Raw genomic sequence first — 11479 nt, 5'->3', positions numbered from 1 at the left:
CGGGATATGGGGTGGGGGGGCGGAGAGCTTCATAAAGCCACAGCAAAGGCGCCGCCTCGACGCTAGTGACAGCCCGGAGAGGGAGCTGGGCAGCTGCCGCGCGCCCCGCCGAAAGCGGGCGCAGGACTCTTGCAACCGAGCTCCCGCTCCGGTGGGGTCCCCGCCCCCGGGGCCCCGCCCCGCCCCCCTCACGCCTTCACCCACGGGACCCTCTTGCCTGTCCGGCGCGGAGGAAGGAAGGCGGTCCTCGACGGCTGCTGGAAGGTGCTAGCCCGCCCCGGATGGGCATCGTGGGACCGGGCTGCGGAGACATGCTGACAGGCACCGAGCCGATGCCGGCGAGCGACGAGGGCCGGGCGCTTGGCGCCGACCCGCAGAACCGCTACTTCTACCCCGAGCCAGGCGCGCAGGACGACCGTCGCGGGGGCGCCGGCCTGGGAGCGCCCTACGCCGGGGGCGCCCTGGTGCCCGCCCCGCCGGGCCGATTCATTGGAGCCTACGCCTACCCGCCTCGGCCCCAGCCGGCCGGCTTCCCCGGGGCTGGCGAGCCCTTTCCGCCGACGGCAGGCGCCGAGGGCTACCAGACTGGGGACGGCTTCGTGGCCCCGGACCCGCGCGCCGGACTCTTTCCCGGGACGCGCGAGGACTATGCGCTGCCGGCGGGACTGGAGGTGTCGGGGAAACTGAGAGTCGCGCTCAATAACCACCTGTTGTGGTCCAAGTTCAACCAGCACCAGACGGAGATGATCATCACCAAGCAGGGCCGGTGAGTGAGGCCAGCGCGGGCGCGCGAGCCAGCTCCGCGGCAGCTGGGAGCCCGCATCCCGCCGGCCTGAACAGTGCTGCCGTATCTCTGTGGGCCTGACAGTTTTGGCTAAAGCTTTGGGGAGCAGCAGAGGGAGTTGTCAGTGAGTACAACTGGGGCCTTTTGAGCCCCGGACTGTACACCGACAGGCAGAGAACTCACAAGGACGTGGATGAGGGTAGCCTGAGGCGTCACCTTGGCTCAGGGGAGGGTGCCGTGGTGTCACTGAGAACTGGTGTGCGCTCCTGCCTGAGTGGGGAGTCGCCATGGAGAGGGGAGCATGTGACTTGGGTCTGACAGGAGGGACTCCTTAGCCTCTGTGTATGGGGAAATGGGAGGGGGGCAGAGACTTGCAGTGTGGCTACAATAACCCCCCCCCCCCCCCCCCGTCATTGCCACCCCAGCCCCGAACTCGCCTCTCCCAGCCCCTTTGCTCCCAGATCCGCTGCGGTTGGAGGTAAGACTGGCATTTGGCAACACGGAGAAGCAGTTGCCAAGTTTCCTTTCCGGTAGTACTTTGAGATCATATGTCTGGTGTGTGTGCTGGAGAGGGGTGGGGGTAAAGTGTATGGGGGCACAGATCCCTGCTCCAGGGCACTAATGTCCATGGACCTGAGCAGGTGAAGCAAAGCAACAGGTCCCAGCCGAGCCCACACTCCACATCCTTGAGGTCTGTCCCCTGAGTGCCTGCCCACACCCCTGTCCAGATACATCTGGTCCAGCCTGGAGAAGTGGGGAAGGGCCCCCACATCTCAGGGGACCCTGAGCAGGGCCTGGGGTTTGGGGCCAAGGCTGCTGCTTCCGCAGAGAGCCTTCATGAAGAAAGAAAGAGAAACTTGTGTCTTGTGTGGTATTAGTCTAGTAAGCAAGACTCAGAGTGGGCCTGGCCTGTGTCTGGCCTGTGAGCTCCTGCACCCACCCTTCCCAGCCGGGTCTATGTGGCAGGGCAGCAGTGAGAACCTCTCTGGGGATGGACTGTGTCATCAGTGGGTCCAGGAGAAGAGTGGACACCAAGTACAGAACTGAGGAAGGGAGAGAGGAGAGTCCATGCTGGGCCTGCAAGTTGGCAGTCAATCTGGATATTGCTGGAACAGTCTTCCTTCCTGATGATTTTCTGTGGGTGGTCTGATATTGCGAGATCCACCCACCAATCATAATTGGCTTCAAGCTGCTGAACTGTCCCCCTGTCCCTGGGATAAATCCAGGAAAATGGACATTTTCTTCTATGGCCGGCCTTCATCTCTTAAGCCTTCTGATAACTTGTCTCTGCTCCCCACAATCCCAGACCTTCCGGGTGCACCTAGGCACAGCCCATTGTGTGTGAATGGAGGGGACCCAGGAGATTCTGTCCATTCCCCTCCTCTCTGTTTCCCAGGTAGGGAAACAGGCCCAGAGGCAGTGAGAAACTCCTGAGGTCACCAGGCACATGGGCTGCAGGCAGTAGAACCCAGATGCTACCTGCCTGGGTTTCTTTCTCTGGTCCCCATGGCCAAGAGTAGAAACAGCCACCCACACTGTCTGACAGTCTTGGTGCAGTCAGATGCTTTCACTTCCATCATTTCTCTATGTTCTAGGTAAGCCAAACGGTCTCCCTGTTTTACAGCTGAGGGGACAGGGGCACAGGGATGTCTAGTGGCTTGCACTTGGTCACACAGTAGGCCTGAACTCAAGCCTCCACTCTGCATGTGGTCAGGAAGTCCTCCCACCCTGGGGCCCGGCTGGGCTCTCCCCACAGTCTGCTGCCAGATCTTCCCTGTCTGGTCTCAAGGGAGGGGCTGGATGGCGCATGTGCTAGCACTTCGGGGATCTGGCTGTGCTGAGCTGGCTATGGGTGCAACACCAGCAGTTTAAGGTGGGGGTCTCTGGGTGGGTCACCATCCCTACCCCCTGGTCTCCTGTTCTTTATGTCCCTGCTGAATATTTCTTTGAATAATTCTCCCTGAATAATTCTCTCGGAGCCATCTGAATAATTCTCTTTTGAATGCACACAACTACTTTCTTTTTTTATTATGAAAAATTCTAATATATACTAAAGTGATGAGAAAAATAGCAACAGACCTCCATTGACCATCATTCGGCGTCAACAGTGGTCATGCTAGTCCGGTCTTGCTTCTTCTTTATCCCCACACACTCCTATCCCTCTGGGCTGCAACTATATTCGTGAGAGTAAGTAACGAGTAAGTAAATCCTAGGCACTACATTATTTCATCCTTAAATACTTCTCTATCATCTCTAAAAATGGCACTGGAAAAAGAAACACAGTAAAACACAGTATCGTTAGCAAACATGAAAAGAAACTTCTAAGAATCATCAACTCCCCTGTTTCCTAAGTGTATGCGTGTGTGGTGATGCTTATACTTTCCGTCCATACCTAGGGGTGACCCACAGCACCACTGGGCTCATTTGGAAGGGGCAGTGGCCCCTCACTGTTTCTTTTGATGCGACCCTTGGATCAGACCAAGGTGTCCCATGTTGGGGTGCCGGGAACAGTTAACACTCCCAGTTTAGCCCCACTAGCCCTAAATCACCCCCATGTGTTAACTTGGGCTCCGGTGATCTGGGAAATCAGCGGTCATTTCCTTCCACTAATGGCTTCTGAAAAGTCAGTCTCGAGTTCAAGGTCAGCCTTCCCATCCTTCGGCTTCAGAGGGCTGGCCTGTCCCCCAGTGTGTTCCAGTAGACCCACCAGCCACCACCAAGTCACCCACGGCTTCTTCCTCTTTGAAAATTTCTCCCACCCAGGCCCACCCACGGGCCCGCAGGCTGATGCTTTGAGCTGACTCATCCTCTCCCAGCCACCCTGCACCCACCCCTCAGTCTGGACAGTCACGCCGTCGCCCATGGGCAGGGTGGAGTGGGAGTAGGGGGCTGTCAGGACGCAGGCACTTCAATGGCCTGGGAGGAAAGTGAGGACAGAGTGACAGGTGGACCAGCGAGGGCTTCTAGTGTCTACGATGATGTGTCTGTGGAGCCTTGGAGGCCTGGTAGCGGCCACCGCAGACTGACGTCGCGTCCCTCTGCGGCAGGGTGTGTGCTGGGAGTGTTGGTGCGCATCTCACACTTGATGGTAGATAGGCTCAGTAGAGGAAGAGAGGTCGGGGACTGTGAGTGTGGGTGTGTGGGTGTGCATTCATGGCTGGCAATCCCCACTTTTCTGGGTGTGATTAGTTGATTATTATAATTAAGATAATGTTCGGCCTCTGTTGTTAAGTAGCTCAATTTGCATGGGGTGTGTGCGAAGTGAGGGGTTGATGAAATAATTTCAGTCCCGCACGAACCCCGAGCGCTGGCCTCACAGCCCCGTGGCTTTCTTTTCTTCCCATTGCCAACTCCACCATCTTTTTAGACCTTAACAAACAAAACGTCTCGATTTATTCAGGACTGACAGGCTTCATTTCTCTTGGGGGAGATGAAAACAGCTTTGCTTTCTGTTTGGCTATTTGCTTACAGCATCTGGCTTCTATAAGAGTGTGAGGTGCGGGTAGGTGGAGATTCCCTGAGGCCTGAGCGAATTTTGTGCATCTACAGGTAGGATATACCCCCAAATGGTGGGGCCGACGACATCCCACCCACAGTGTTTGAGAAGACCATTTCCCCGCAGGTGATTCAGCACTGGAGACAATTGATTCTTAGATATTTTGCCAGCAGGCTGACAAACCCATCCCCTTCAAGATGTGCTCAGCGATGCTGAAGTGGGGCCTGTCTCGGGTGTTCATGATGGGGGTTCAGTAACCCTCAGAATCAAGGCATCAAAGTCCTTAGGGGCAGCAGAAAAATCTGGGGTCTTGAATTCTATCCTGGGGGCGGGAGGAAATAGTAAGTTTGACAGCAGGCCCATCTCTACCCCCGTTCCTTCCCAGCAGTGTCATGTAAATCAGGCTCTATTTTGGGATTCCCACTGGTAGTGATTCTAGACCTTTAGGGTAAAATGGAGACCTCCCTTTTTCTCTCTGTTTTCCCCATCCTCTTTCTGTGTCTCCTCCATTTTCCTTGACCAGCAATAGAAGCAGGGTAGGGGAATGGAACATGCCCCCGCTGCCATGCACTGTGTGGGTAGAGGTCCAGACTCTACTTTCTGCCAAGGATCCATCACCAAATCTCTCCGAGCCTCAGTTTCTTCAAGTATAAAATTGGAAGAACATTTTATATCTCAAAGAACTGGTTTGATGGACTGACTTTATTTCCTGCTCTTCCTTTATTCGTACAAGTTTGGAGAAGAACTGATCACATACCAGTTACATATGTGTGCATGACCTGACTACGCGAATGAGTTAGTGATAGAAATGAGTTGAAAATATTTTTCCATTCTCAATTGTTCAAGTCCTCATCCTGTTTCACATCTATCAAAGTTTTTAACAACTCTCAGAGGAGGATCTTCCTGGGGGCGCAAAGGGTTAACTCTCAGTACTATGAAGCTATCGGCAAGGGATCTGCCCACATGGCACAGCAGACCTCTCCTGTCTCCCCCACTGCTCCCCTCAGCAGTGTATTTCAGTCAGTCCGCCTGCTCTACTCCCCACTCTGTCTCTGGTGAGTCCTCTCACCACATGTACCCCTCTCCGCAACTATGACCTACACTCCAACTCTTGTATGCATAAGTAAATGAAATAAACCTTTTTTTTTTTTTAAAGATTTACTTATTTTAATTTTTTTAAAAAAAGATTTATTTATTTATTTACACAAGCACTGGGTACAGTCAGAAGCGCGGGAGGGTGAGAGAATTCACCAGAGCCAGAGCAGGGAGCAGAGCAGGCAGAAGGACCGAAGTACACTGCTGAGGGGAGCAGCGGGCGGCAGGAGAGGTCTGCGCGCCATGCGGGACCCTCCTCTGGTGGCCGGGGAGCAGCCGGGGATCGAACCGGCGCTGCAGAGACTGCAGGCAGCTTCTCAACCAAGCGCTCGACTGCTGCGCCACCGGGGAGGCCCTATTTTAATTTTTTTTAAGATTTATTTATTTTTATACAAGAATCGGGGTATAGACCAGATGCGCGGGAGGGTGAGAAGATTCACCGGAGACCAGAGCAGGGAACAGAACGGGCAGACTGACAAAATACATAGCTGAGGGGAGCAGCGGGCGAGACAGGAGAGGTCTGCTTCGCCATGTGGGATTCTCGCTGGCCGGCCGGGATTGAACCAGTGTTGCAGAGGCTGTGGACAGCTTTGCAGCACAGCTCTCAACCGCCTGCACCACCAGGGAGGCCCTAAAGATTTATTTATTTATGTATACAAGAACTGGGGAACAGGCCAGAGGTGAGGGATGAGTCCTCTCACCGCCTGCTGCCTTTGCAACTCTGGCCTACACCCCAGCTCTTGTATGCATAAATAAATGAAATAAATTTTTTTAACTTTTAATTTTTAATTATTTATTTATTAAGATTTATTTTATATTTATACAATAGCTAAGGTACAGCTAGAGGTGCAGGAGGGTGACAAGATTCACCAGAGACAGAGTGGGGAGCAGAACAGGCAGACAGATCAAAAGCACTGCTGAGAGGAGCAGGGGATGCGACAGGAGAGGTCTGCTGCACCATGTGGGAATCTCCCTGGCCAGCCGTGAATCGAACCCGCGCTGCGGAGGCTGCGGACAGCTTCACAGTGCTGCGCTCAACCTGCTGCGCCACCGGGGAGGCCCAATTTTTATTGTTTTTAAAGATTTATTTATTCATACATACAAGAACTGGCTGTAGGCCAGATGTGCGGGAGGGTGAGAGGATTCACCAGAGACAGAGTGGGGAACAGAACAGGCAGACTGACTGAAATGCACTGCTGAGGGGAGCAGCGGTGAGACAGAAGAGGTCTGCTACGCTGTGTGGTTATCTCCCTGGCCAGCCTGGATCGAACCTGTGCTGCAGAGGCTGCAGACAGTTTCATAGCGCTGCACTCAACTGCCTGTGCCACCAGGAGGCCCTGGGGTACAGGCCAGAGGTGAGGTGGGTGACAGGATTCACTAGAAACAGAGTGGGGAGCAGAGCAGGCGGATTGACCGAAATACACTGCTGAGGGGAGCAGTGGGCAAGACAGTAGAGGTCTGCTGCGCCATGTGGGTAGCTCCCTGGCCGGGGATCAAGCTGGTGCTGCAGTGACTGTGGATAACTGCATAGTGCTGAGACTTAAACCCCTTGCACCACCAGAGAGGCCCTAAATGAAATAAATCTTAAAAAAAAAAATTCTCAGAGGAGGGCCTCCCCGGTGGTGCAGCAAGTTGAGCACCACGCTGTGAAACTGTCCGCAGCCTTTGCAGCGTTGGTTCGATTACCGGCCGGCCAGGGAGATTCCCAGATGGTGAGGCAGACCTCTCCTGTCTCGCCCGCTGCTCCCCTCAGCAGTGTTCTCCGTCCGTCTGCCTGTTCTGCTCCCCACTCTGTCTCTGGTGAATTCTTTCACCCTCCTGCGCCTCTGACTGTACCCCACTTCTTGTATAAATAAATAAATCTTAAAAAAAAAAAAAAAACCTCTCTGAGGAAAGACGGACAGGAGTTATCTCTCTTTACCCATGAAGAAACGGGTGTGGTTTGGAAATCAACTATCTGAAGTCAAAAGGCTAGTAAGTCTCTTTTACTCAGTCTGGGAGGGTCTGGGCAAGACAGGAATGCAACACTGCTCTCCCAGGAGACCTTCATAAAGTTATTAGGGGTATTGCTCTGGAACCCTCTGGGCAGTAGGGCACACCCAAAAGCATTCTAAGGCTCCTGGAACTCACCTTTCCCTAAGTTTCCTGACTCACAGCCCAGTGCCTTTCTTCCCAGACTGCAGGACTTCTTGTGGGAAGAGGGGATATGTGTGTGGGCATGGACAGTGACGCTGCTGAGGGTTATTTCCTGCCATCCTGAAAACTGTCTTTCTGCTTGGGTTAGAAGAGAACAGCTAAGCCACTGGTGGAAGCGCTGCTTGTATGGGAACTGACTGTGATGGTGTCGGTGGTGGTTAGAGTGACAGTGGTGGTAGTGGTTGTGATGGCGAAGGGGGTCATTGTAATGATGGTGATGGTGGAGGTGAAGGTTATGGTGATAGTGGTGGTGGTGGAGGTGAAGGCGTTTGTTGTGGTGATGGTGGTACTTGTGGAGCTGCTGGTTGTAGTGATGGTGGTGGATGTTGGATGTCGAGATGGTGTGGGGGGTGGTGATGATGGAGGTGCTGGTTGTAGAGCTAGAAGTGATGTTTGTATTAATGATGGTGAGGGTGGAGGTGATGGTGAGGGTGGTAGAGATCGTTGTGCTGTGGGGGTGCTTCTTCCTCTGAATCTATTACTCTGACACAATAAGGGATGATGCAATATCCCAACCCCAACTTCTTCTACTTTTCTTGGCAATCAGGACTTTGAGTGTGAGGACTGCTTAATAGCATCCTTTTGGGTGGACTTGAAGCCCCTTTTCCTGCTCCTCAGCAGGCCCACGCCGGGGGCCTCCCCCCCTAGACATCAGGCCCTGGGAGGATGGGGCAGGGAGAACTTGGCAGAGACCCTGGGTTGGGTGTGTTGGCTCTGTGAGAGCCCCAGTGGAGAAGGTGGGTGGGGGGGACTGAGGACTGAGGACTGAGAACCTGCTAGGAGCTGCCTTTGGGGGACGAGCTGTGGCTTTGCTCTCCCCAAGATGCAAACTAAGATTAGGGGCAGTGGCCTGCTCCTTAGCGTCTAACGATTGGCCTCCAAACAAAAAACATGCTAAAAAGCCCTGATTCATAGTGTCTTCTGATTTCTGTGGCGTGAATACTCCTGCGGTGACTGATTTCCAGCCGCCCATCTGCTGCACTGAAGCCAGAGTTGGGAAGAACAGTGAGGCTGTCTAATATTCCCACACGCCAGCACCATAGATACAAAGAGCCTCCAGATCATGCTAACATACACCAAGAAAGTGGGAAGTGAAGATTTTTTAGTATGTATTACTTTGGTTGATGACATAGTGTGTGTAATTGTAATTTTATATAATTTAATGTTAAATTATGGCTGTGTTTAACCGCTTGGGCACTTCCAGTTGGCTCCTGTGAGGGAGCCGGCTCCAGCACTCCACTGCTGGGCTTTGGAGGAGGGGTCACTTTCCTCGGGCTTCAGGGCTGATGGGGATTGGTGGGTCTCTGTTCTCCCCAGGCGGATGTTCCCCTTCCTGTCATTTACTGTGGCCGGGCTGGAGCCCACCAGCCACTACCAGATGTTCGTGGACGTGGTTCTGGTGGACCAGCACCACTGGCGGTATCAGAGTGGCAAGTGGGTGCAGTGTGGAAAGGCCGAGGGCAGCATGCCAGGTACGCACCCCCTTGGGAACTGTGGACTCTTTTCCTCCAAGGCTCGGCGCCCCCTAGTGGATCCAGGAGGAACCCCCCCCCTGGCTCTTGCCCTAGCCGCAGTAACTGGGATTTCTCTACCCACCCGGTGCCCTTCCACCCCACCCCACCTCATCCCACTGATGGTTTCTGTTTTGTGTCATCTCTTCTCCACTTCGCTCAGCCCTGTTTTCTCTCCAGTCCTCTGCTCACACCTCCCCCTGTCCTGCCCGTCTGGTCCTCCCCCGTGTTCTTCTTGCCATCCCCCTTGGAACTGGTAAAGAAGCCCCCACATCACCAGGGGTCTGATCCAGGCACTGCATGCCAAAGACATCAACTGTCCACAGGAAACCGCCGGTACGTCCACCCGGATTCCCCCAACACCGGCGCCCACTGGATGCGCCAGGAAGTTTCATTTGGAAAGCTGAAGCTCACCAACAACAAAGGCGCCTCCAACAACATCACCCAGGTGGGATTCCTCCCTGCCAGGCCACAGGGGTCCCGGCACTGATCTAGTTCTGTGAGAGTCACTTTTCTTCCTCTCTGACTCCGGTTCTTTTCCATCCACGTGGGAGGAAGGGGAGGTGGGAGGAGGAAAGTGAGGTGGGAGGACAGATGGGCTCATGTGCTGGCCTGCTTGGGGCTGTGAGTGGGGGCTGCCCTTGCTTGGGCCGCATGCCGGGCACCTGCTGGGCCCGGAGCTCCTAGGGGATGGATGCAGTTTCTCTAAGTTGAGCAACCCCAGAGAAGTGCCCTTATCCCTGAAAAGCCCTGTTTGCGCTCAGGCCTAGCTCCGATGGACAGCTGGGGGTGGGAATTGGGGCGAGAGGATAAAACTGGTGCCCCGCAGGGCCTGGGACCAGAGTTGGAAGGCCTGGGAGAAGTCACCTGCTGGCAGAGCAGGGGAGTGGACATGGTGACCTTAGAGTCCTTTGTAACCTGGGGTAAGGCCAGCCCTTGGTGGCCTTGTTTGTGGAGGAGCGTCTCCCAACTCCATCCCCCGTGCCCCCACAAGCATCTTGTCTGTCTTTCAGATGATCGTGCTCCAGTCCCTCCATAAGTACCAGCCCCGGCTGCACATCGTCGAGGTGACCGACGGAGAGCCGGACGTGGCCTGTGGCACTTCCAACACACACATCTTCACTTTCCAAGAAACCCAGTTCATCGCCGTGACCGCCTACCAGAACGCCGAGGTGAGGCCAGCGCGGCGGGCCAGACCCCGTGAGCTTCGGGGAGTGGAGCCCCCAGTCTCCCTCGGGAGGAACTAGCTCCAGACCCAGGACTCAGAGGCCACTATTCCCTTCTCTCTAGATTACTCAGCTGAAAATTGATAATAACCCTTTCGCCAAAGGATTCCGTGAGAACTTTGAGTCGTAAGTGCCACTGGGTTCCACTCACCTTGGCAAAGGCCTTCTCTTGTCCCTCATGAGACTGGGATCGCAGGCATATGTGTGCATGCCTGTGAGGTGGGTGCTGGAGAGTGGGCAGGCCAGGGAGGATGTTCAGGGGAGGGTCACACACGAGGAGGGCCGCCGGTGACTGGTTCTGCTTGTGACCCTGTTTTCTGCTCCTCTTTGCAGCATATATGCGTCTGTTGACACCAGTGTCCCCTCCCCGCCTGGACCCAACTGTCAATTGCTTGGGGGAGACCATTACTCGCCTCTCCTACCCAACCAGTATCCTGTTCCCAGCCGTTTCTACACTGACCTTCCTGGCCAGGCAAAGGATGTGGTTCCCCAGCCTTGGGGGAGTTGGCTGGGAGCTCCCCGGGACCACAGCTATGAGGCCGAGTTCCGAGCTGTCAGCATGAAGCCTGCATTCCTGCCCTCTGCCCCTGGGCCCCCCATGTCCTACTACCGAGGCCAGGAGGTCCTGGCACCTGGAGCTGGCTGGCCCATGGCCCCCCAGTACCCTCCCAAGATGGGCCCAGCCAGCTGGTTCCGCTCCATGCGGACTCTGCCCATGGAAACTGGTCCTGGAGCTTCCGACGGGCGGGGGCCCGAAGACCAGGGTTCCCCCTCAGTGTGGACTGAGATCACCCCCATCCGGCCAGAGTCCAGTGACTCGGGACTGGGCGAAGGAGACTCTAAGAGGAGGCGTGTATCTCCTTATCCTTCCAGCGGCGACAGCTCGTCCCCTGCTGGGGCGCCTTCTCCTTTTGATAAGGAAACGGAAGGCCAGTTTTATAACTATTTTCCCAATTGAGCAGATGATGCGGTGAAACAAAAGGAAACAGCGTTATTAGGTTGGAGGACACCAGGGAACATACACAGCAGACTCAGGACTGAGAGGTCCCCAGCTCCTTCTGTCTCTTCTCCTTTTGCAGTGGGTTGGGGAACAGAGAGGCCAAGAAGGAATTGGGGTGCACTTGCTGCTTCCTGGCCCACAATGAGGGAGCGCCCCTGCCCCTTCCCTTGC

General features: G+C 55.0%; 1 protein-coding gene across 1 annotated transcript; it reads left to right on the top strand.

Moving 5' to 3' along the window:
- Nucleotides 1-281: 281 nt before the first annotated feature.
- TBX21 (T-box transcription factor 21) lies at nt 282-11266 on the top strand (the record flags this gene model as incomplete). Its single annotated transcript, XM_084236475.1, has 6 exons — nt 282-766; nt 8889-9043; nt 9409-9530; nt 10096-10254; nt 10373-10434; nt 10642-11266. The coding sequence occupies 6 exons, from the start codon at nt 282-284 to the stop codon at nt 11264-11266; spliced, it is 1608 nt and encodes a 535-aa protein (XP_084092601.1).
- Nucleotides 11267-11479: the final 213 nt, after the last annotated feature.

This window comes from Talpa europaea (assembly GCF_964194135.1).
Source record: "Talpa europaea genome assembly, chromosome: 7".
In the NCBI taxonomy this organism is placed as follows: Eukaryota; Metazoa; Chordata; class Mammalia; order Eulipotyphla; family Talpidae; genus Talpa; species Talpa europaea.
This window is presented reverse-complemented; position numbering and strand designations above follow the sequence as displayed.